Source organism: Sturnus vulgaris, chromosome 26 (genome assembly GCF_052056855.1).
Source record: "Sturnus vulgaris isolate bStuVul1 chromosome 26, bStuVul1.hap1, whole genome shotgun sequence".
Taxonomy (NCBI): Eukaryota; Metazoa; Chordata; class Aves; order Passeriformes; family Sturnidae; genus Sturnus; species Sturnus vulgaris.
Window position 1 is genome coordinate 4,861,857 of NC_142268.1, and position 23,787 is coordinate 4,885,643.

The 23,787-nt window shown below is 50.6% G+C and overlaps 1 protein-coding gene across 2 annotated transcripts; it reads left to right on the forward strand.

Annotated features, from left to right (window-relative positions):
* Nucleotides 1-1,839: 1,839 nt before the first annotated feature.
* On the forward strand, nt 1,840-23,544 carry FZR1 (fizzy and cell division cycle 20 related 1). 2 transcript variants are annotated; one of them, XM_014884420.2, is made up of 14 exons: nt 1,840-1,976; nt 13,689-13,830; nt 14,196-14,321; nt 14,545-14,608; nt 15,353-15,480; nt 15,889-15,971; nt 16,389-16,572; nt 16,769-16,834; nt 17,215-17,317; nt 18,557-18,741; nt 20,134-20,367; nt 20,989-21,093; nt 22,223-22,315; nt 23,355-23,544. In XM_014884420.2, exons 2-14 carry the CDS (start codon nt 13,762-13,764, stop codon nt 23,394-23,396), a joined length of 1,482 nt encoding a protein of 493 aa, XP_014739906.1. In that variant the 5' UTR covers nt 1,840-1,976; nt 13,689-13,761; the 3' UTR covers nt 23,397-23,544. The 2 variants fall into 2 exon arrangements, with proteins under 2 accessions (XP_014739906.1, XP_014739905.1); XM_014884419.2 differs by having other exon boundaries at nt 1,871-2,004.
* The last annotated feature ends 243 nt before the right edge of the window (nt 23,545-23,787 follow it).

Here is a 23,787-nt window from a genome sequence, read left to right on the forward strand (position 1 = left end):
TAAACCTCTGGTATCACGATATTTCCACACACCTGGGTGTAATGCCAGGGCCTGGATGCTACTCCAAAAGTGGTGCCCACTCTCCCAAAACTTGTTAGGTTTCCAGACGTGCCATGTCTGGGCAGATCCCATAGGTCTCCTGAGACAATTGAGAAAGTGGGGATGCCTGCAGGGAAGCTCCTCATGGCCTGAGTCCAGGATCTGTTGGATGGAATCATCTTGAGTTCTTGAGGCACTTTGGGCATCACAAGGTCAAAAGGACCCAAAGCTGTTGGAGAGTGTCCAAAGGAGGGACACGGAGCTGGGGAAGCTCTGAGGAGCAGCTGAGGGCACTTGGCTCGTTCAGCTGGAGCAGAGGAGACTGAGGGGAGACTCCTCGGGGGCTGCAGCTCCTCCCGAGGGGAGGCAGAGGGGCAGGGGCTGAGCTCTGCTCTGGGCCAGGGCCAGGAGCCCAGGAAGGGCTGGAGCTGTGCCAGGGCTTGGCATGGAGCTCAGGGAAAGGTTCTTCCCCCCGAGGGTGCTGGGCACTGCCCAGGCTCCCCAGGGAATGGTCCCGGCCCCAAGGCTGCCAGAGCTCCAGGAGCGTTTGGACAGCGCTCTCAGGGATGCTCAGGGTGGGATTGTTGGGGGGTCTGTGCAGGGACAGGGGCTGCCCTGATCATTCCTGAGGGTCCCTTCCAGCTCAGGATATTCCAGGAGTCTATGAATGATTCTGTTCCGTCTCAGGGCTGCAGTTATCAGCTGTTTCTTGTCGAAAATAACATACAAGGGAGCATTAAAGAGAGACTTTATTATGTAAGGCTGAGCTGAACAGGGAGGTGCAAGATTAATATCAGGGAATTGCATGCAGCTCACTGCACTGCTGCAGTAAGACAAGAATGGGTGGTTGTGCTGTCTGCAGAGAGGCATCCCTCTGCCCTCCAACGAGCACCCCGAGTCGCTGGCACCAGCCCCTCTGTGGGCATGGGCAGGAACAGGGTGGCTCCAGCACACACCAGCACTGAGAAGGGCATGGGGCCGCAAATCCTCCTGCAGCACCTGCCCCTGGCTCCTCCCGGGCCATGTGGGGCTGAGCTCTGGGGGAGCAGCAGCCCCTGGCCCAGTGCCCTCCCAAGAGTGTGGTGGGCACACAGCTGGTTTCCCCCCACTCACTCCATAACTCCCTGAGAAGAGTAATGGGTATCAGAGATTAGGAATGGGGGAGACACAGATACTCTGCGGGGTCGTGAGGGGCCCTACACTGAGTCACAGACAATCTCGGGGGGGGGGGGGGGGAGGGGGCACAGGAATCCCACACCCTCCTGGAGGGGCCAGGACCAACCTCCAGAAGCCAAGAGGCCTCCCAAGGACCTGAGGACCCCCCTAAAGGACCCAAGAACCTTCCCCAGAGACCCAAGAACCCCTTCAGGGACCAAGAAACTCCCACTAAGGAGCCCCCCAAAGACCCAAGGACCCCCTAAAGGATTCAGGGAGCCCCCCTCAGGGATACGATGACTCCCTTCCAGGGATCAAGACGCTTTCCTAAGAACTCCTCAAGGACCAAGATAATTCCCTTAAGGACTATAGAACACTCCTCCCCCCCACCAGCGGGGGGGAAGGACCCAAGAATTCCCCTCCCAAGGACCACCAAAAGGACCCGTTTGTGGACCCAAAGACTTCCTTAAGGAACCCAAGGGGCCCCTCAGAGGCCCAGCAGTCTCCGGGCCGGTGCCCTCCCGGAGGGACACACACAGACACCGGAACCCCCCGCCATGACGTCATGTCCAGGTTGTGACGTCACCGGGCCCGTTGCCATGGCGCCGCGCGTCGCCGCTTCCTGTGTGTGTTCGAAGCGGCGGGCGGGGCTCGCTCCCGTCGTGCCCCGCGCGGGGGCGGGGGCGGCCGCCATGTTGTGTAGCGGCGGGGCCGGCGGGTGCTGACGGAGGAGGCGGAGCTGGGCCGGGCTGGGCCGCCTGGTGGCACCGGCACCGCAGCAGGTACGGCTGGGGCAGCGCCTGGGGCACGGTAAGGAGCACAGCATGGAGCATAGCATGGAGCATGGCATGGCACAACACGGCGAGGCGGAGAGCCTGCAGCAAGCTTGGGCCCCGCACTTTACCCCGGGGGCACGGGCCTGTGGGCCGGGCCGGGCTGTGCGGAGGGGCCGGGCTGTGCTGGGCCGGGCCGGGCCGGGCGGGGCTGGGGGTGCCTTGCCTCCTTTCGTCCCTTCCTCCCTCCCTCCCTCTCGCTCTCCCTCGGCAGCCGGTCACCGAGCAGCCCCGCCTCTCTCTCCCCGCCCGTTGTGGTGCCTTGTCAGCCCTGGCAGGATGGGCCCAGTCTGTGCCGGTTCCTGCGTGCTCAGGTGCTCTGTGCCCTGTCACGGCAGGGCTGGTGAGCCCCAACGCTCCAGTGTGTTTGGTAACGGGCATCCCGCACCTGCACCCGGGGCCGGGGCTGTGCAAAGCAGCTGGAAGCTTGCAGTGTAACCCCTTCGCTCGGTCCGTGTGCCCTGGTCATCTGGGGAAAGACGCAAAGAGCCGGAGCCTGGATCAGCTCTTGGTTCTTGATCAAGTTGGTAACACAATCGGTAACAGAGATTTTAGTGGTGTGGATCTTATTCTTAAAGGGATCTGCCAAGCAGCAACAGCAACTTTGGCCAGCAGTCTCTTGTTTACGTACAGCACCGGTGCATGTGCCCCTGCTCACCCTATGGCTCTGGCGTCTGAGGGAGCTCCTTATCGCTGTGTGTTTCATCAGGGTATTTTTAGCCTGTTGTTGATATTTTGCACGTGGGATTTGTACGCAGGATCAGCCTGATCTGGAGGTCCTCCAGGTGGTTAGAAGGTTCTTCTGGGCCAGGGCAGTTTGTCAGGTCACATTGGAGTCACCTCAGGAAGATGTTTGATTTGTGGCACGGAGGATTGTTTTTCCTTGATTTGTAGCTCTCTTGAAGGCTTTGTGCCCATTTTCTTATGATGTGCTGATTCTTCCTTCGTGTATTTAATAACACCCCAGTAGTGCAGAAGGTTCTTCAGAAGCAGTCCAGCTGTGAGCACCAAAACCTCACTGTAGCCTTCTAGAACCTGAGGGAGCTGACAAAAAAGATGGAGAGACTATGTACAAGAGCCTGTAGAGACAGGAAAAGAGGGAATGGCTTCCCACGTACAGAAGGTGGGATTAGATGGGATATTGGGAAGGAATTGTTCCCTGGGAGGGTTGGCAGGCCCTGGCACAGAGTGCCCAGAGCAGCTGTGGCTGCCTCTCGATCCTGGCAGTGTCCAAGGCCAGGTTGGATGGGGCTTGGAGCAACCTGGAATAGTGGAAGGTGTCCCTGCCCATGGAAGGGAGTTGAAGGAGATGAACTTTAAGGTGCCTTCAAGCCCAAATCATTCTGGGAGTCTATGATCTTGTATTAGTCTGATTTTGGTTTTTTGATTATTATAATTGATACAGAAGGAGAGTTTTCTGGGGCTGTTGACTGAGGCTGTAATGTTTTGTAAATTCTATAGTTTATTTTTGTAGTTTGTCCAGGGGCACCATTGCATCTTCATTACCTTAAGTGTTATAATGAAGCAGAGTTTTAGATGCCTGAGCTTTCAGTAAAGCTCTGAGGACAGGGCTGCTGGTGAATTTTTTAATCTCTGCTTGTAGTGCACTGAATTCTTCTTTACTGGAAGTCTTACCAGAATGTGTATCTATAAAGCTGGTAGTTCTAGCTGTCTTTATGCACTTGGAAGTACAACATAATTGGACAACTGTCTCCTGTGGATTTTTTTGAAGGGAAACGGAATGTTATTAAAGTCAGTGGCTGTATGAAAAATGTGCTCAAACAGAATAGAAACTACTAAACAGAAACAAAAAGCCCTGAAGATTCTGTAAGTTGTTCGAAAATTCAGACTGTAGCATTTTCTTGTTCTTTTTTCTGCTCCTAAGTCAGTCCTCTTTGAGTCTGGAGTGACCAACATGTAAAAACTTATAAAAAAAACTTCCTAAGAAGTGTCTCTAAGATCCAAGTACTTCACTCTGTACATCCCTACTCCCTTTTTACTAGCCCCCCCAGGTTCAATCCTGTGCCCAGTGTTGTTTAACTCATCCGTCAGTGGTTGGATGAGGGGGTTGGTGCCTCCTCAGCTGCTGACACAGAGCAGGAGCAGTAGCCAGTCCCCCCCAGGGCTGTGCAGCCTTGAAGAAGGGCCTCGACAGGCTGGAGAGGTGAGCAGGTAAGAACTGTCAGAACTTCAGCAAGGTAAATGTAGGCTGCTCCACCTGGGAGGGATAACCCCAGTCCAGGCTGAGGCCTGACCTGCTGGAGAGCAGCTGAAGAGGGCCCTGGTGAACAACAGAGTGTTCCTGACCAGCTGTGCGTCCCAGGGGCCAAGGGGCCAGTGAGATCCTGGTGTGCATTAGGAAGAGCATTGCCAGCAGGTTGAGGGAGGTGATCCTGCCCTTCTTCTTGGCCCTGGTCAGGCAAATCTGGAGTGCTGTGTCTAGTTCTGGACAGGATGGACTTGGAGCTCTTGGAGCAGGTCCAGGGGATGCTGCGGAGCTGCTGAAGGGACTGGAACATCTCTCTCTTCAGGAAAGGCTCAATGAGCTGTGTATGTTCAGCCTTGAGAGGAGACACAGGTGAGAGGGACCCTCAGCCCTCATCCTCTCAGTGTCTGCAGGGAGGGCTCAGAGCAAAGACCAGGTTCTGCTCCCAGCAATGGGACAAGAGGAAGGGGCAGGGATTGATACCTCAGAAGTTCCATTTGAACATGAGGAAGAACTACCCTGTGGAGTGACTGAGCACTGGAACAGGCTGCCCAGGGAAGGTGTGCAGTCTCCCTCACTGAAGATACTCCAGAAGTGTCTGGACACAATCCTCTGCCATGTGTTCTGGGATGACCATGGAGGTGGGACCAGATGACCACTGTGGTCCTTCCAGCCTGACCCACGCTGTGATTCCATGTAGCACTGGGATATGCAAGGCAGTGGTGGAGTCCTCATCCCTGCAGGGATTTAACAGACATGTGGATCTGGTACCTGGGGCATGGTTGGTGGTGGCCTTGACATTGCTAGGGGGACAGTTGGACTCTGATCTTAGAAGGCTTTTCCAACCTAAATGATTCTTTGATTCGACACAGAATAATTAAACAAGTATCTTCTAGGTGATTACCAAAATAGGTGCCATCATATGGTGGTTGAAAGCAGAACCTTTGTTTTTCCTGTCTGTCTAGTGACTTGTACAAAATGTTTTTTTGTGGGGAAAACTGCTGCCAGGTGATGGTGGAAGCAGAAGTGCTGTGGCTGTAACTGGCCCTCTGTGGAGGCCAGTGACTACCCAGAGCTCGGCTCCTATATCCAAGGGGAGTTCTGGAGGCCAGGCAGTGTGGAGAGAACTGTGGGGTTTGATCAGGCCCTGCCTTGTGAGAGGCACGTGTATTTGGCACTGGCTATGTCCTAGACTGAGATGAAATCTCAAAGCAGAACGTTGTAAAGTTAGTGCATGTCCCCTCCTTGCCAAGAAGTACCTTGGGGAAATAACACCCAGCCCCTTCCCCAATGCAGGAATTAGCCTTCAGCATCTGCAGAAGGGACGGAGTTCTGTGCTGTTCTGCCTGAGCATGTGGGGACCAGCAGGAACCTCTTCCACTGCAAATGGGACCAGCAGAACTTGCTCAGCACTTGGTGTTTCTCAGGCAAGATCTGCTGGAGCTGAATCTGCTCTTCACCCCTACCCTTGGAGCATCCCCGAGCCAGGTGACAGCCAACACAGCCCAGGGGTACAGGTGCTGCTTCACCAGGTGCCTTGGCCAGTTACTGCATCTCTGAAACTGGAGAGTTCCTGCTGCTGCCTCTTGTTTGTTTTGCTTTTGTAACAGATAAACCTCTTTAAGGAGACTTCCTGCTAATTAGGGGCTTTTGGCCCATGAGCAGGAGGTACCATCAAAGTGTCCCCATGTGCTGTGCTTTGTTTCTCAGTGCAAGGCTTCCTGTGCTGGTGAGGACTTCATGCTGTATTTTGTATTCCCTGGGAACAAGTGTGTCCCTCTTATTTATAGAGCATCATGGTGAAAGGGTGAAATGATCACCACCTGCAAGCAATAAAAAAGGGGTTTAATAGTGGTGATTTTCTGAGAAATCCCCTGCTGAGTGCATGGTTGTCATGTCTGCTTGGATAAGCTCTGCACTGCCAAGAGACAATGGTACGCTGCAGTGGGATGTGTATTGAATGAAAACGTCATCTGTGAAGGTAAATAACAACCCTACAGTTCTCCTGACTTATTCAAAACCGGCTGAGGCAAATTTGGAACCCCTCAGCAAGTGGCCTGGCTGCTGTGTGGCTGCATCAGTGGGGGTGCTGCTCGTTCTGATCTTTGTAGTTACCCATCACTTGTATTTGAGCTTCAGTTGAATGGTTGAAAATAGCCTGGTCTTTGGAGTACAGGCTTGACTGTCATCTTCCTTTTTTTTCCTTTAGTTGTGGAGGAAAAAAGGATTTAGCAAAAACATCTATGCTGAAAGCAGTGGTGATACCTGAGCATCATCTGTGTGAGAGACAGCAAGAATTATGTTCCTGGTGGGCTTTTTGGAGTGTCCGCTTTGAGGAGCACTTACATTTAAGAGCAACTGTTGTGTATACAAAAATCCTGATGAAAAACTTTTGGGCTTGTGATGGTGTACTGAGAAGATCTATTAGATATTAGGAAGAAATTCTTCCCCATGAGAGTGGGGAGGCCCTGGCACAGGGTGCCCAGAGCAGCTGTGGCTGCCCCTGGATCCCTGGAAATGTCCAAGGCCAAGTTGGAGGGGGCTTGGAGCAACCTGGGATAGTGGAAGATGTCCCTATCCATGGCAGGGGTGGCACTGGATCAGCTTTGAGGTGCCTTCAAGCCCAAACCATTCTGGTATTCTGTGATTAGTGGTGGCAATATTTATCTTTGGTAAAGGCCCTTCCAAAGACAGAGACTTTTCTCTTTCCTGAACCTGAAACTCAGAAACCCTGAGTTTCTGCTGACTCGTGATAGTCCAGGCCATAAACAGAGCTCTGTGTCATGAGCATCACGCCCTTGCCTCCCACAGGCTTCCTGCAGCCTCGGTCATCAGAGTGCCCTAAATTTTTGTGGTCTACTGATCAGAGTTTCTCTGTCATCATGGTAGGATTGTGCATCCCTTTGGGATGGTGGATGTAAAGCTTTACCTGAGCCTCTGAAGCTGTCATGGAGGGTTGTGGGAAGTCTTGAAGCTTGTCTGTAAGTGCAGGTGGAGGTACAGAAGGTCAAATGTTTGTCACCTCTAATCTGGAGTGCAGGTTGGGCCCATGCCTGTGAGGAAAGGGGGATGTTTTGTGCCTGTGAGGAAGGAGAGATGTTTTCTGCCATGGGAAGTGAGGAGGGGCATGGATCACTGTGCATTCAGTTGTATCTCCAGCTTCTGTACTCCTTTTCCAGACTGAGTGGCTGAATGCAGGCAGGAGATGCAACCAGTGGTTTGGCTCTGCCCTTGAACCACTCTGCCTTCAAATAAAACTGGATTTCAGTTTGTGTGTATTGCTGGCCACTAAAAGTTGGCACGTTTGGAACAGGGGCATTGTAAGGCTGGTGGCAGTCAGTGCATAAAGGTGTTTCTGAGTGTCCAGGGCAGGAGGTCCTCGGCAAGATGCTTTGGAAAGGCAGAAAACCAAGGGATTTTGCAGGACCTTCAGTGTAGAGCAGTTGCCTACATCTTACACTCTGAAGTACACTGCTGTGGTGTGATGGCTCTTGCTGTAGTCCAGCGTCTTGGATTTTGATGGAGTATTGAATCTTCAGGAGTGTTAGGAGTAATGGTGAAGATCCCATCTGACACCATAACACTGGAGTAATTTTTTTCTTGTCGTTAGTGTGATGTCTGTTGTACAAAGCTGTGAACATGTTTCTCTGATGAGGGCAAGGCAGAAAAGGTTGCAGTTTGTTTTGAAATAAAGCTGTAATTGCTCCCCTTGCATGGGGGTAAATGGCTAATTTTATAAATGCTTCTCACACTATAGTAAATTGCTGGGTAACAAATTATATCCTTGTAGCTTTAAAAAGGTAAATATTGGTAAAACACACGACTCTGACTTTTTGTGCTATTGTTGGTTTGAAAGGCGGCCAGTTCTTGAAAAGGTTTGCTTGGTTGGTGTAATGTTCCTGTGGGTTCAACGTGGACAAGTTCTACTTGAACTTAGCCAAGCACAGAGTATCTTGTTCGTTCCCAGTGGTGGCCCTGTGAAGCCTTGGCATTCTGAATGCATTCCTAATACTCTTGACTATTACATAGCTAAAAGCTATGGCTTAGCATTTTTGTTGGTCTTTTTTTTTTTTCCTCTTTTCCCTTACTGCTGTTCAAGACCCTGTAAAAGAATCTATAACTGGTAATAGTCTTGCAATACTCAGTTGAGGAGGAGGTGATGCTTACTAAACCAGCCAAAAACTTCAGCCCTTTGAGGTTGCATTAGGTTTTTGTGTGATGTGGTCAGTACCTGGAGCTGTCATGAAGAGGGGCAGGACACTGCAGCTGCCAGGGTAGAGAATCTGCCACTTCTGCTGCCGGCTGAGGGCTTTGCCTTATTGATTTGCAAGTGTTGTGATCGGGTTTAGTCAAATCAAAAGAAGATGAAATATTTAGATTTGGGAAGCAGGACATCTAGGTTTGATTTCAAACACTGCCGGTCGTGACTTGGAGGACTAAGTACTTGTGTACCTTTTGCCTTAGTAAATGATGGGGCTGTTCCAGAGAGCTTGGAATATTCAACATCTGAATAGTGACATGTTTTTACCTTAAAGCCTGTGCCATTTAATTCAGGCCTAAAAAGCAGGCAGCATCTCTGAATGTGGGTAGGGTCTTGCTGACTATAAATTTGAGGTCTGTGTAGAGCTTACTAGTGAGAAGAGCTCCAGGCAATCTTTTTCAAACTTTAGATGCTTGAAAATAAAGTATCAACATAACATTAATGGTATTTAAGTTACCAAGGCATCCTTTACCCCCCTTTGGCACTGTGTAAATTAGGAAATATATTCAACATTTGCATCCTGTCTTTGGTATTCTGAGTCTCTCACTTTTGTCAGCACCTCTCATGTTAAATGCTTACCCACCCAAATACCTTCCAGAGTAGAAGATACATGAACAATTTCTGGAATAAAAAAGGGTCAAGAATCATCCAACTCTTGAATTGCTTGAGTAGAGCATGTCTAAATTGACAGAACCAACCTGCATCTCTTACCTCTCCTTCAGTGTGTGCTGGGGAATCCAAAGAGGTACAGCCTGCCTCAAACCACAGAAATAATTTTGCAAAATTACTGCCCAGTTTCCCTGCCAGGCCTGGCATTTTGCATGCTGACTTATTAAAAACACATCCATACCAAGAAAAAAGACTTTTGTGTTTGTATACATGATGGTTGGGTCAATAAAAAGAACAAAAGGCGCTTGTTCAGCACTATGACTCTGCCTGTAAGTACTGTTCTGAAGGTAATGAGCGATGAGAGAATCCAGCCAATTCAGACAAGACAGAAGGCATGAAGAACATAATGTCAGAATACAAATTCTTCTCAAGGAGTCCAAACCCTTCCACCAAATCCCACCATTCTTCTCCAAGCATAAATTGCATAATTAGAGACAAAATAGCATCTGAAGAATATGTAACACGTGTAGGTCCTCAAGATCTTTTATTTCTTCAACTTAAAGCCCACATATCATAGAAACACAGAATCATTCAGTCTGGAAAAGCCCTCTAACATCAAGTCAAGCCGTTCTCCCAGCTCTGCCAAGGCCACCACTAAGCCATGTCCCCAAGTGCCTCAGCCACATGGCTGTTAAATCCCTGCAGGGATGGGAATTCCACCACTGCCATGGGCAGCCTGTTCCAGTGTTGGATCATGCTTTCCATGAAGAAATTCCTCATGATGTCCCACCTAAATCTCCTCTAGCACAGCTTGAGGCTGTTTCCTCTTGTCCTGTCCCTTGTTCCTTGAGAGCAGAGCCCGACCCCCACTCAGCAGCACTCTCCTGTCAGGGAGTCGTGGAGAGTGAGAATGTCTCCCTGAGCCTCCTTTTCTCCAGGCTGAGCTTCCCCTCAGCTGCTCCTGGTGCTCCAGCGCCTTCCACAGCTCCATTCTCTTCTCCAGATATGCTCCAGCCCTTTTGTGAGAGGCTCAGAACTGTCACCAGGATTCGAGGTGGGGCCTCAGCAGTGCCCAGCACACGAGGATGGTCACTGCCCTGGTCCTGCTGGCCACCCTGTGGCTGAGACAAGCCGCGTGTACCATTGGCCTTCTTGCCCGCCTGGGCACACGCCACTTCATGTTCAGCTACTGTTACCAGCAGCCCCAAGTCCTTCTGGCAAAGCCTTCTTTAGTTGCTTTGAGGGAAGCGGACTCACTTCCAATCACTTTCCACGGACAAATTTAGAGAAGCAAGAGCACACCACAAACCAGAGGTGCTGCTTGCTCCCTGGGACTGTTCTAGAGGTTTTAGGGTAAAAACATGTCACTATTCAGGTGCTGAACATTCACTGCTGTGTTCTGCCTCTGAGGTCTCTTTGTTGAACAATCTGTGCTGTGGTTCTGAGTGAAAGTTGTAGGTGAAATTTGGGCAGATGGGAACTGAAAAACTTGATAGTCAAATGTGTTGCAGATGCAGAAATTAAAACGTCTCTTTGCTGTGTAACTGGATCTGCATCTCTCACGAATACTGTGCTGAGCCATTTTGGGAGGACACTTCAAATGTGTGGTGTTCCCTAGCTGATCACGCTCCTCGTGTGGGTTCTGCAGGCTGAGCACTCTTACTCATGGTGTTAAAACAACAACAACCCAAAAAAAGAAAAGGGGGGAGGGGGCATTTTGTTCAACTGTTTCGTTTGAGACACATTTGGTATCTTGTGGGTCGGTATGGGTGGTGGTAAGTAAACTTCAAAACGAGGGAGAGTATTTGCTATGGTATGCACTAATTTTTATTTTTTAAATCTCCTTTATTAATAGCATCACAGACTTTTCTAACTTTTCACTGCAATTATGTCGTCCCTAACTCTTTGCTTCATTTGGTTGAAGCTGATTTTTGTTAAATTTGGGAGCTCTCTCCAGTTTTGCTGCTGAAAGAACATATGGGAGTAATGTGTTAAATTAAAAAAGAGAAAAGCTTGGGGGAGGAGGTGATAGAGGTAAGCAGGTGTGATCAGAACCAGCTTGGCACTATCTATTTCAGGGATGCTCTTATAAAAGTGTTGGCATGCTTAATGTTAAGGAAGAAAAAAGCATTTCAGCCTTTGTAAGAAGTCCAAGTTTTGGTACTGAAAAATGGCGTAGCTCAAAGAACCACAGGATCTCCTGAGCTGGAGGGGAACCACATCAGTGCAGCCCCTGTCCCTGCACAGACCCCCCAACAATCCCACCCTGAGCATCCCTGAGAGCGCTGTCCAAACGCTCCTGGAGCTCTGGCAGCCTTGGGGCCGGGACCATTCCCTGGGGAGCCTGGGCAGTGCCCAGCACCCTCGGGGGGAAGAACCTTTCCCTGAGCTCCATGCCAAGCCCTGGCACAGCTCCAGCCCTTCCTGGGCTCCTGGCCCTGGCCCAGAGCAGAGCTCAGCCCCTGCCCCTCTGCCTCCCCTCGGGAGGAGCTGCAGCCCCCGAGGAGTCTCCCCTCAGTCTCCTCTGCTCCAGCTGAACGAGCCAAGTGCCCTCAGCTGCTCCTCAGAGCTTCCCCAGCTCCGTGTCCCTCCTTTGGACACTCTCCAACAGCTCTGGGTCCTTCTGATCTTGTGGTGCCCAAGGTGCCCCCAGCACTGGAGGTGAGGCTGCCCCAGTGCAGAGCAGAGTGGGACAATCCCTCCCTGGGCCTGGTGGCCCTTTGGGCTGCCAGCAGTGACTCAGATCCAACTTGCCACCCACCAGGACCCCCAGGTCCCTTCCCACGGCGCTGCTCTCCAGCCTCTCATTCCCAGCCTGTCCCTGCATCCAGGGCTGCCCCATCCCAGGGCAGGATCCAACACTTGCCCTGTTAAACATCACACCTTTGGGAATTGCCCAATCCTCACAATTGTCAGAGTCTCTCTGTGGGGCCTCTCTGTCTTGAGAACATCAGCAGTTCCTTCCAAGTGTGTGGCCTCAGCAAACCTACTCAGGACCTTCCAGACCTCCCCCCAAGTCACTTATGAAGACATTTGAGAGAACTGGCCCTAAGATGGAGCCTTGTGGAACCACAGTGATCACTACCTTGATGTCACCTCATTTCCTGTAACTTTCTGAGATATATGGCCATCAGCTCTGCAGTGCCTTATTTTCAATCTTATTTCACAGAATATTGTAAAACTTCACATCTTGCTGAATTGCAGCGTGCACTGCTGGACCCGTTGTAGCTTGGTAGCTTGCCCCCAGTTTTAAACGGTAAAACCCTGGGCAGTTCTGTGGTTTCTGGAGGCAGCCTCTTCCCAGGAGGGAGCGGGAGGCAGTGCAGGGCTGTCCCTGAGTGGGGCACTGTGCAGCTGCTCCCTGGGCAGCCTCCTCCCAGCACAGCCTTTGTGTGTAGTTGCCTCCGGGATTTTACCACACCGTTTGTATCTCGAGGCTCCATTTGCGCAGCTGGGACTCCAGCCAGGTGCCATAAATGTTTATGCAATAACAGGAATGAAGATCCCTTTATGATCTGCACAGCCTCCAGATGCCTGTGTGTTGTGGGGATTTGCTTATGTGTTAATTGCACCTTTGCCTTTGGACACGTTTATCTTGGGTTGAAAGACCAACTAGATGTGTCCTCTGGTGCTGGTGTTTTTGTGCCCATGTCAGCTGTGGACAAGGCGCAGCACGAGGTGTGTGATGGGGTAGGTTGGACTCTGGGAGTGCTGCTCTCTGCCCTTCGGGCTTGGCAAGGGCTGTGACTGTGTATTCTCACACAAGTGTCAGCTCATTTCTTTTTTATTGATGCACATGATAATTTACCAGGCAAGTCTCAGCTATGAAGCAGCCCTGTCCTAAAATATATGCTTAAAATATGTGCTTAAATGATGTTAATGTTACTTATACACTATATGAGTGAGCAAGCTTTGTGCCAGCCAGGAGGAGTATTTGGGATACTGCAGGCATCAGACATGGAATGTTCACTGGAATTACTAGATCCATAGTGTGTTCTTCCAGTGGGTGGTGTTAAAGTCTGCAGTACTTCTTACATGGCTAAAAGCATCCCACCTTCAGTGCTGCTGCTCCTGTGCCCTTGACCTGAGCAGTGGGACAGGCTGTAGTGGGATCACAGAATCCCACAATAGTTTGGGTTGGAAATGACCTCAAAGCCCATCTCATTCCACCCCCTGCCACGGGCAGTGACACCTTCAGTACACCAGTTTGCTCCAAGCCTGGTCCAGCGTGGCCTTGAACACTTTTATGAATGGAGCAGCCACACTTCTCTGTGCAACTGGTGCCAGTGCCAGGACAGGACAGGCTGCAGGTGTCTGGATTTTTCATGCCTGTGTCCTGAAGGATTGCCAGACTCTGCTGCTGCAGGGCCTGGGGGCAGTCCCTGCTCCAGATGTGGTGGGGACTGGCTGAGGTCCTGTCAGACACAAAACACCAGCTGCCTGTATTCCTCAGTGTCACACAGGTTTGGTGCTCTGGATAGGAAAAGTGATCTCAAGTTCAAAGAACAGGCTTAGGACACTTTGAGAAGGGTGTTTCAGCATGGAGGAGTGTAACATTTTGTTGATGTTCTCCTGTCTGTTACAGCACACTAGTTACTGCTTGGACTTCGCAAACATAAATTCCTGAGCTGGCTGATCTCTCCAGCCAGCTCCCCACCATGGATCAGGACTACGAGAGACGTCTCCTACGCCAAATCAACATACAGAATGAGAACACAATGCCTTGTGTGAGTACAGATGGGCCCAGGCTCACTATGTTGTTGTCTGTCTCACTTGTTACTCTTTTCCTTCAGCTTTGGAAAGACCTGGACCTCCTCAAAGGAAACCACAGTCTTTTGTTGGGTTGTGAGCAGATGTGAGCTCCTCAGCTGTTCTATGAATACCCAAATAGCTTGACTTTAAGAGACCTTTTGAATATATAACCTCAGTTCAGGTAGCAAAAAGGGGTGAAGATATTTTTGTGGAGTTCAGTAATACCTTTTTAATACATAGTCTCAGCAGCTACACGTAAGAGAAAATTGAGGTCTAACAAACCAACCAACTCTAGGGCTTGACAAGAGTTAAGTTCAGTGTCTTTTATTCTTTGATGCAGGTAGCAGAGATGAGAAGAACCTTGACACCTTCCAATTCTCCAATGTCTTCTCCTAGTAAGCATGGTGACAGATTCATTCCCTCAAGAGCTGGGGCCAACTGGAGCATCAACTTCCACAGAATAAATGTAAGTTTTGCTCCCTTCTCCTACAGCTCAGCCTTGGAACTGAGGAAATGGTACCTTTTGTTTTGGCTGGCATGATTGCTCTGCTTATCTTCTGTACCATGTGCTTCTGCTGCCCCAGAAGAGTTCCATTGAGGGTGTCCTCAAACACTATGCTCCCTGCATTTGCTATTTCACCCTATACCCTGAGGTTTCTCTATGGTGATGGCATGTTTCTTCATTTCAGGAAAATGAAAAATCACCAAGCCAAAACAGAAAAGCAAAGGATGCTACATCAGACACTGGCAAAGGTGAGACCACCCTTTTACAGTGCCTAGAGCTCTTATTGCAAACTGCTGGGGATGTTAAGACCACACTGGCACTTTCATGCTTATGCCAAAACTCATGCTGGTGTTATGGGAAATGCCCACATAATGAGGGAGTACCAGGTCACTGCTTTTGATGAGTGTCTGGATGCAAGAGGCTGTCTCCATCCCTTAATTTATTGTCATGGAAGCACTTTTCTGATGGAGTGGAAGGAGCAGAAACTTGCTACTAATCTTGATTCTGAATAGAGGCCCCAGGCTTATTAAGACACTCTGTGAGAGTAAAAGTTGTAGAATCCCAGACTGGTTTGGGTTGGAAAGGACCTTAAAGCCCATCTCCTTACACCCCGTGACATCGGCAGGGACACCTTCCACTATCCCAGGTTGCTCCAAGCCCCATCCACCCTGGCTTTGGGCACTGCCAGGGATCCAGGGGCAGCCACAGCTGCTCTGGGCACCCTGTGCCAGCCCTGCCCACCCTCCCAGGGAACAATTCCTTCCCAATATCCCATCCAGCCCTGCCCTCTGGCAGTGGAAGCCATTCCCTGTGTCCTGTCCCTCCATTCCTTGTCCCCAGTCCCTCTCCAGCTCTCCTGGAGCCCCTTTAGGCCCTGCAAGGGACTCTCATGTCTTCCTGGAGCCTTCTCTTCTCCAGATCAGGCACACATGATCCTGACATTCCCTGCTGCTACTCTGAGGTCTCTGCTCAGTGCCTGTTTGGGTTTACAGATGGCCTTGCCTACTCTGCCTTGCTGAAGAATGAACTCTTGGGAGCCGGGATTGAGAAGGTGCAGGACCCACAGACAGAGGACAGGAGGCTGCAGCCATCCACCCCAGAGAAGAAATCTCTGTTCACTGTAAGTTGTTTACTTGCATTAACACCGGTGGAGGTTGTGTGTGTACCACAGGAACAGAGCACAGGGCTCTGCCAGGCTTCTCGTGCAATGAGTTGGTGTTGGAGCTTAGCTGAGATAAGCTGTTGACAAGTGTGGTGGCCTGCAAAGGGAACCTGAGTGTGCAGCAAACAATGCGCTTCCTGTGTTTGTGCTGGCAGCAAAACTGGGTGGAGCCAGGCTTTTCGGACAGTGTGGTGAGTGGCCAAATCAGGCTTTTGGACTTGAGTGTTGCTATGGGGTTTTGTATGGTTTTAGAGCACCTGGGAAAGGAAAAACTGGATGTTGGAATTAGCTTAGAGTGCACGTTGGGAGTGATGCCTTAGGCCTCGGGCATGCTGTGGTCCTCACAAGCTGTGTTTCTTTATGCAGTACTCGCTCAGCACAAAACGCTCCAGTCCAGATGATGGCAATGAGGTCTCACCCTATTCCCTGTCTCCTGTCAGCAACAAAAGGTAACACTGATCCTCTGCAAACTAAAAGAAGTGAAGGGCTGGGACAGAGGGTTCAGTGAGGTTCTCTAGGACTTCTGTCTAAAGCTCTAAAATTGCCATTTGAATTGGGTTTGGAAATCTGGAGAGATAATAAATAAAACAGTCAAGTTCTAAGAATTTCTTCAGGTGCCCAACGTGCCTATGTGCTTGACATGTCTTGGTCAGCTCTCAGTAATCTTTCTGCTTCATAGCTCCTTTATAGAAGCAGAATCTAATTCCTTCCAGTCTTGCTGCTGAAAGAGGGTTGTGCAGCCTTTTTGTCTCTGCATTTCTATAGAAACTTCAGAGTGCTCTGTAAAGAGTGGCTGCACCTATGCCTTCCATCTGCTGTGATGTGCAGATTCTTGTAGTTATTTTTTTATGTGTTTTTGTAAACAGTCAGAAACTACTAAGGTCACCTCGAAAACCAACTCGGAAAATCTCCAAGATTCCTTTCAAAGTGCTGGATGCCCCAGAGCTGCAGGATGATTTCTACCTGAACCTGGTCGACTGGTCCTCTCTTAACGTCCTCAGCGTTGGCCTTGGGACTTGTGTTTACCTGTGGAGTGCTTGTACAAGTCAGGTAAAGGGTCATGAGTGTCTGAAGATTGAATTGCCCATTGATGTAGGGTTTTTCCAGCCTTCTAGAGCTGTGGAATGTGCTGCATGAGGGCTTCAGGACTTGTCGCACTCTATCTCAAACACAGCACTGGTTTGTGAGACAGCCAGTAGTGCTGTGTGATAAAACCACGTTTCTTACCCCATTCTTCTCTCTGAAGGTGACCCGGCTGTGTGACCTCTCTGTGGAGGGCGATTCTGTGACATCCGTGGGCTGGTCAGAGCGGGTCAGTATGACACTGTCAGCAAGGACAGCTGACACATGGGTCACTTAGTCACTGTCATCATGGCTGTAGATAACTCCCTGAGCTGGTCTTTCTCTGTTAAAAGAGAGGGGATATGATATAGTGCAGCCTCTTGTTACTTGAGGTTCTCGGGGCATTGCTAAGAAGAATGGGAGGGAGAAGGAGCCAGTTTGCTTCTTCAGCTCTTGACAAAAAATGTTACAATAAATATATTCCAGACAGGCTGCTTGGGCCTCTCAGTAGGGAAAAATATGTAAGATATAAGAACTCTGGATGCTTTCCATCTCGTGGGATTTATGTTAAGTCTTTTCCTCAGCTTTCAGTTTTCTGGCTGTACTGATCCTGGCTCTCTCTTTGTCCAGGGAAACTTGGTGGCCGTTGGTACTCACAAGGGCTTTGTACAGATCTGGGACGCAGCTGCAGGAAAGAAGCTCTCCATGCTGGAGGGACACACAGCCAGAGTTGGTAAGGAGTGGGGAAGCAGAAGGTTCTCAGAGGTCTCTCCTTCCTGACTGAACTTTGTTAGCCAGGAATCTGCTGGAAATAGAGAACTCAGAGTACCAGGATTGATATTTATCCCCGGCTGTGTCTTGAGCAGGTTCAAAATGTTACCATCTCATAACTCTGATGTTCTGATCTGGGTGTGATGGTGGTTGGGTGTTGCAGCAGGTGTTTCCTCCTTGCTTGAGGCTTTTTGGGTTTGGTTACAACATTTCTTCACTGCTGCTGGCTTCCTATTTCAGCCCTGCTGGCAGCTTCACACTGAGATTTCCAGTTCCCTTTTTTGAAGGGCTGTTTTTTTTCTGCTTGGAGACGTTTGTGAATCTAAACTCTGGGGTGAGATTTGGGAAATCCATGCACCTTCTGAGATTTATTTCTGTGCTTTACTGCACTGTGAAGTGGGGTTGGTAATACCTGCACTCAGTCTGTTATGGGGAACCTCTATCTGTGCCTGATCTAGGACTCCAGAGAGTGGATGTAAGGGAGGTCTGTAAGGAGTGGTTTGAGATTTGTTAGAGTTGTGGTTTTTGTTTTTAGACCCTGGCAGCTATGATGGTTGCATTTTGCTTCCCAGCTGCTGCAGGACTGGAAGGGTTGGGCTTGATAATGTGGCCAGCAGGACCAGGGCAGTGACCATCCCTCTGTGCTGGTCACACTGAAGTCCCACCTCAGATCCTGGAGTCACTTTTAGGTCTCTCACAAGAAAGACATTGAGGGGCTGAAGCATGTCCCGAGAAGGGAACAGAGCTGGGGAAGGGGCTGAAGCACCAGAAGCAACTGAAAGAGCTCAGCCTGGAGAAAAAGAGGCTCAGGGGGGGCCTTCTGGCTCTGCACAACTCCCTGACAGGAGGGTGAAGCTGGGTGGGGTTGAGCTCTGCTCCCAGGGAGCAAGGGACAGGATGAGCGGACATGCCCTCAAGCTGTGCTAGAGGAGGTTTAGATTGGATATTGGGAAAAGTTCTTCACAGAAAGGGTTATAAATCATTGGAACAGGCTGCCTAGGGCAGTGGCGGAGTCACCATGCCTGAAAAGTGTTTAAAAGACATGTGGTTGTGGCACTTGAGGACATGGTTTGATGATGAATGTTGTGGTGGTGCTGAGTTGACAGTTGGACTTGGTGACCTTAGAGATCTTTTGTGGCCTCAGTGGTTCTGTGACTGCATGATTCCTACAGCACCCTCTGAAGCTCTGCCCCTGTTGCAGGTGCCTTGGCGTGGAATGCAGACCAGCTCTCGTCCGGGAGCCGGGACAGGATGATCCTGCAGAGGGACATCCGCACCCCACCCCTGCAGTCTGAGCGGCGGCTCCAGGGACACAGGCAGGAGGTCTGTGGGCTCAAATGGTCCACAGACCACCAGCTCCTGGCCTCTGGAGGGAACGATAATAAGGTACATTGCTTCCAAGAGGTTGTGGGAAATGTCAGACCCCTTTCTTTCTAGGGCAAGAGGAAATGTTGTCAAGTTGCACCAGGGCGGTTCAGGTTGGGTATTTTTATATCGTGGGAGTTGTTCAAGGCCAGGCTGGACAGGATGTGGATCTGCAGCAACCTGGTCTAGTGGAAGGTGTCCCTGCCTGTCCAGGGGATGGAGCTAGATGGGCTTTGAAGTCCCCTCCAACCCAAACCATAGTATGCTTCTATGATTAGGGAAAAATTTCTTCACTGAAAGAGTGGTTAAGCATTGGAACAGGCTGCCCAGGGCAGTGGGGGAGTTGCCATTCCTGGAAGTGTTCAAAAAACCAAGTGGGTAGGTCATTTTGCAATATAGTTTACTGGGCATGATGGGATTAGGTCAAAGATTGGACTTGATCTTAAAGGTCTTTTCCAACCTCAATGGTTCAGTGATTCTTTAAGGATGTTTGGCCTCTCTGAAAAGGACTTTCATTTTGGTTGTTGGACTATGACCAAACATAAATCATGCTAAGCTTCTACTCAGTCTTCTCTTCCTAATAAAATGAAAAAGGCAAATTTAATTTTGCCTCTGTATTTGACTAATTAAATCTCTAGCTTGGCTTCGGGGGTTGAGTTTAACAAAGCTATTGCTAAGCTGCCATTCCTGGCTTTGTTTGGATAGTGTGTGGTCACATTTGTTGCAGTAATGTTTGTGTGCAGCAAGAACCTGAGGTAGAGCTCTGTGAGTTTCATACCTGTAACGCAGGCTTGCAGCTCACTGAGCACCATATGGTGGAAGCATCTGTCACAAAAAAACAGCGTTCCAAGGCCTTTGGAGTGGGTTGCTAGGTAGAGAATGTGCCCAGTGCCTGTGTGACAGCATGGTTGGACCGAGTTCCTCCTGCTCACAATAACTCCTCCTAATGAACTGAGCAGATTTCTAGACGTGTTCTGCAATGATACAGGCAGAAAGGCAACAGAAGGGTCTGAGGCCCCCTTCAGTGATGCCGTTTCTTTAGCTGTATTCCCTCAGGGCTTGTTCCTGCCATGTGGCTTGGGGTAGGACAGCTCCTCAGCGGAGTGTGGTGCCAGGGTGGTTGTGACTGCCCCATCCCTGGAAGTGTTCAAGGCCAGGTCAGATGGGGCTAAGAGCAACCCAGTCTAGTAAAAGGTGTCCGGGCCCATGGCAGGAATTTGAACTGAATGAGCTTTAACCAACCCAAACCATTCCATGATTCTGTGAAGTGCAGAGTGGAGCTGTGCATGTCTGGACAGAGCTGTGGGTAATCAGCTTGTTGCCCAGCTGCCCTCATCAGTCCCTTTGTGGCTCGTGGGTGTAGTGGACACATGACTGAGGCACAAGTTTGATCATGTCTCTTCTCTCTGCCAGCTCCTTGTCTGGAATCACTCCAGTCTGAGTCCTGTCCAACAATACACAGAGCACCTGGCAGCAGTCAAAGCCATTGCCTGGTCCCCACACCAGCATGGGCTCCTGGCCTCAGGTGGGGGCACAGCTGACCGCTGCATCCGCTTCTGGAACACGCTCACGGGGCAGCCCCTGCAGTGCATCGACACCGGGTCCCAGGTGTGCAACCTGGCCTGGTCCAAACACGCCAACGAGCTGGTGAGTCCTTCCCTGTGCAGCTGCTGCTGAGCTGCCCTCAGCTGGGAACATGGCTGAGCATGAGCCAAGTGTGTCCAGGTGGGCAAGGAGGCCAAGGGCATCCTGGCTTGTACCAGCAAGGGTATTGCCAGCAGGACCAGGGCAGTGACTGCCCTCCTGTTCTGAGCACTGCTGAGGCACCTCAAGTGCTGGGGTCAGTTTTGGGCCCCTCACAGGAAAGACAGTGAGGGGCTGGAGTGTGTCTGGAGAAGGGAAGAAAGCTGGGGAGGGGGCTGGAGCAGAGGTCTGTTGGGGAGCAGCTGAGGGAGGTGAGGAGCTCCAGCCTGGAAAGAAGGAGGCTCAGGGGGGACCTTCTCTCCCTCTGGCAAGAGGGTTGATCCAGGTGGAATTCAGGTTCTTCTTCCAGGTGACAAGCAATAGCACAAGAAGAAATGGCCTCAAGTTGCACCAGGGGAGGTTTAGATTGGATATTGGGAAAATTTCATGGTGGTCAGGCACTGGAACAGGCTGCCCAGGGCAGTGGTGTAGTCTGTAGACTGTTGGACTTGATGATCTTGGAGGTCTTTTCCAGCCTTAGCAATTCCATGATTCTATGATGCATGTTCCCCTCTCCCCTTTCAGGTGAGCACCCATGGATACTCCCAGAACCAGATCCTCGTCTGGAAATACCCCTCGTTAACTCAAGTAGCAAAGCTCACAGGGCACTCTTATAGAGTCCTGTATCTGGTGAGTGATGGCCATGGCTCTGTAGCTGCTCACTTGGCTGTAGGTGTGCTCAGATGGAACCCAAAGCAGCAGTGCCAGTGGCACCATAAGCTGCCTGGACGGGAATGTGATTTCTCCCCATGAGCAGTGGAAAACTCGGTCGCGTTTCTGTGTCTGCAAGGGATGTTTTGATTTGCTTCTATGGAAATGCTGTTAATGATAGCAAAGCCTGCCAAGCTCTCCTGAGGAAATATCTGAGTTTTCTTCTAAGAAAACTCTTTTGAGCCTAGAGAAGAGAAGGCTCCAGGGAGACCTTCCACTGCCTAAAGAGGCTCCAGGAGAGCTGTAGAGGGACTTTGGGAAAGGATCTAGAATAGCAGGACAAGGGGGAATGGCTTCAGATTCCCACAGGGCAGAGTTAGATGGGATATTGGGAAGGAATTGTTCCCTGGGAGGGTGGGGAGGTCCTTGCACAGGGTTCAGGGCAGCTATAGCTTCCCCTCCATCCCTGAGAGTGTCCAAGGCCAGGTTGGACAGGGCTTGGAGCAGCCTGGGGTAGTTGGAGTGGAACAAGATGAGCTTTAAGGTCTCTTCCCACCCAAAACATTCTGGGATTCTATGATTTTATGAAACACAAGTTTCTCTGCTTACTCCCAGAAGACTTTCACACCTCTTCACTGATGACTGCTGCCCAGGGAATTAAATATTTGTTGCGGGTAATTTCGATCCATCTCATATCTGCTGTTACTGTTACATGGAGGTGTCAGCAGTTCAGGACAGAGCTGACAAATGCTGATAATGTTTTGGGAGGTAGATCCCAATGTAAGCAACCAATACCAGCCAGAAAATCCAGTCATAGCATCTTCCTGCCTTCAGGCATGTTGATAATCCCGGGAGGAGCAGCCTCAGTTACACATGGCTTGGATTTCTGAGCACAAGTATTCTTTCCACACCACTCCCGCCATGTTCCTTAGCTGCACTGTAAGTGCCCAAATTGCACCTGAGGCTGCATGAGGCATCTGGAAGCAGAGGTAGCTGGCTTCTCACAGTGGAGTAGGAAGGAGAGTTAAATCTCTCCTGCATTTCAACAGAGACTTGTTTTCAGCCTCGAAAATGTGGCAGGTGCTAAAGGTTGTTGTCTTGTCCTTAGGCAATGTCCCCTGATGGGGAGGCCATTGTCACAGGAGCTGGAGACGAAACCTTGCGCTTCTGGAACGTCTTCAGTAAAACTCGCTCGACAAAGGTAAGGCCAGGTGTGGGGGCAGCTGCCTGGGGGAACTCAGGCCACACTGGCTCTGCTCTGCTGCCTCCTCTCTGATCCCTTCCTGCAGATCAAGGGCTGGGGCAGTGAAGGATTCAACTTTGCTGAGATTCATGTAAAAGGTCGCCCTGTGTGCCCAAGACAGGTGTGACACAACATCCCTCTCCAGGCTGGTCCAGGGCTGCTGAGCAGAGCAGTGTTTCAGGGGCCTCACCAAGCTGAGCCCTTGGGTGACAGCAGGCTTGGAGAGCTGAGGGTGTCCACCTGAAGAAGAAAAGGCTCCAGGGAGACCTTCCAGCCCATTCTAGTGCCTAAAAGGACTCCAAGAGAACTGGAGAGAAACTTGGGACAAGGGATGGAGGGACAGGATGCAGGGAATGGCTTCCCACTGCCAGAGGGCAGGGCTGGATGTGATTTTGGGAAGGAATTGTTCCATGAGAGGGTGGGGGGGCCCTGGCACGGGGTGCCCAGAGCAGCTGTGGCTGCCCCTGGATCCCTGGCAGTGTCCAGAGACAGGTTGGACAGGGCTTGGAGCAACCCATGACAGGGTGGAAGGAGATGAACTTAAAGGTCCCTTGAAGCCCAAGCCGTTTTGTGATTCCATGATTATCCCCTGTCTCCTTACAAAACTGCTTAAACGGGGGTTTGGATGAAAATGGGGTCATGGATTCTGCCAGTGACAACTCACCATTACCAAAAGCAGATTGTGCCTGATGCTCTGAGAGCTTTCTTGGGTGCCTGGCAGAGGGATTTGGAGGAGGGGACTGGGCAAGCTGGCATTGCTCCTGGGGGTCCCCCAGTTCTTGCCATCTCTGAGGTACAGCTGCCTGCAGAGCTCTGGCATGGGCCAGCTACGCACTTGTTGCCATTTGGAAGAAACCCATGGGAATATTTATGGTGTTGGACTTTGATTTGTGAGCTGGTATTGTGCCCTGAGCTAGAGATAGCAGATTAAAAACAAACCAACCCAGAAGCACGTGAACTAACAGCTGTTTACCCCTGCTTTGTCTTCTCTTGTCAGGAGTCTGTATCTGTGCTCAACCTCTTCACCAGGATACGATAAACCCCATCCCTGTGCCCCAGAAACCTACAACCTGACATTCCAGGATCAGACCACTCCCTCGGCCTGCATGGACCCCTGGAGCCCAGCCAAGGGGAGGGAGAGCCATGGGACTGGAGGAAGACCCAGCTCATTAAATATGTGCTTGTGACCCACGGGGCTGGACAGTATTTGGGATGGGGTGGGAAGGGGAGGGAACTGCCAAAGGTTATTGGATTCATCCTTCATAAAGGGAAACGGGTACAAGAGAAGTGTTAACCCAGCATCCTCCAGCCGTTGGGATGGCACTGGGGAGGACTCGTGTGACATGGACCATTGAGACTGGACCGAGACCATCTCCACTGCCATGCTGTGCCTCCTGCAAGAGAGGAGCATATCCTTGCTGCTGTGGGAA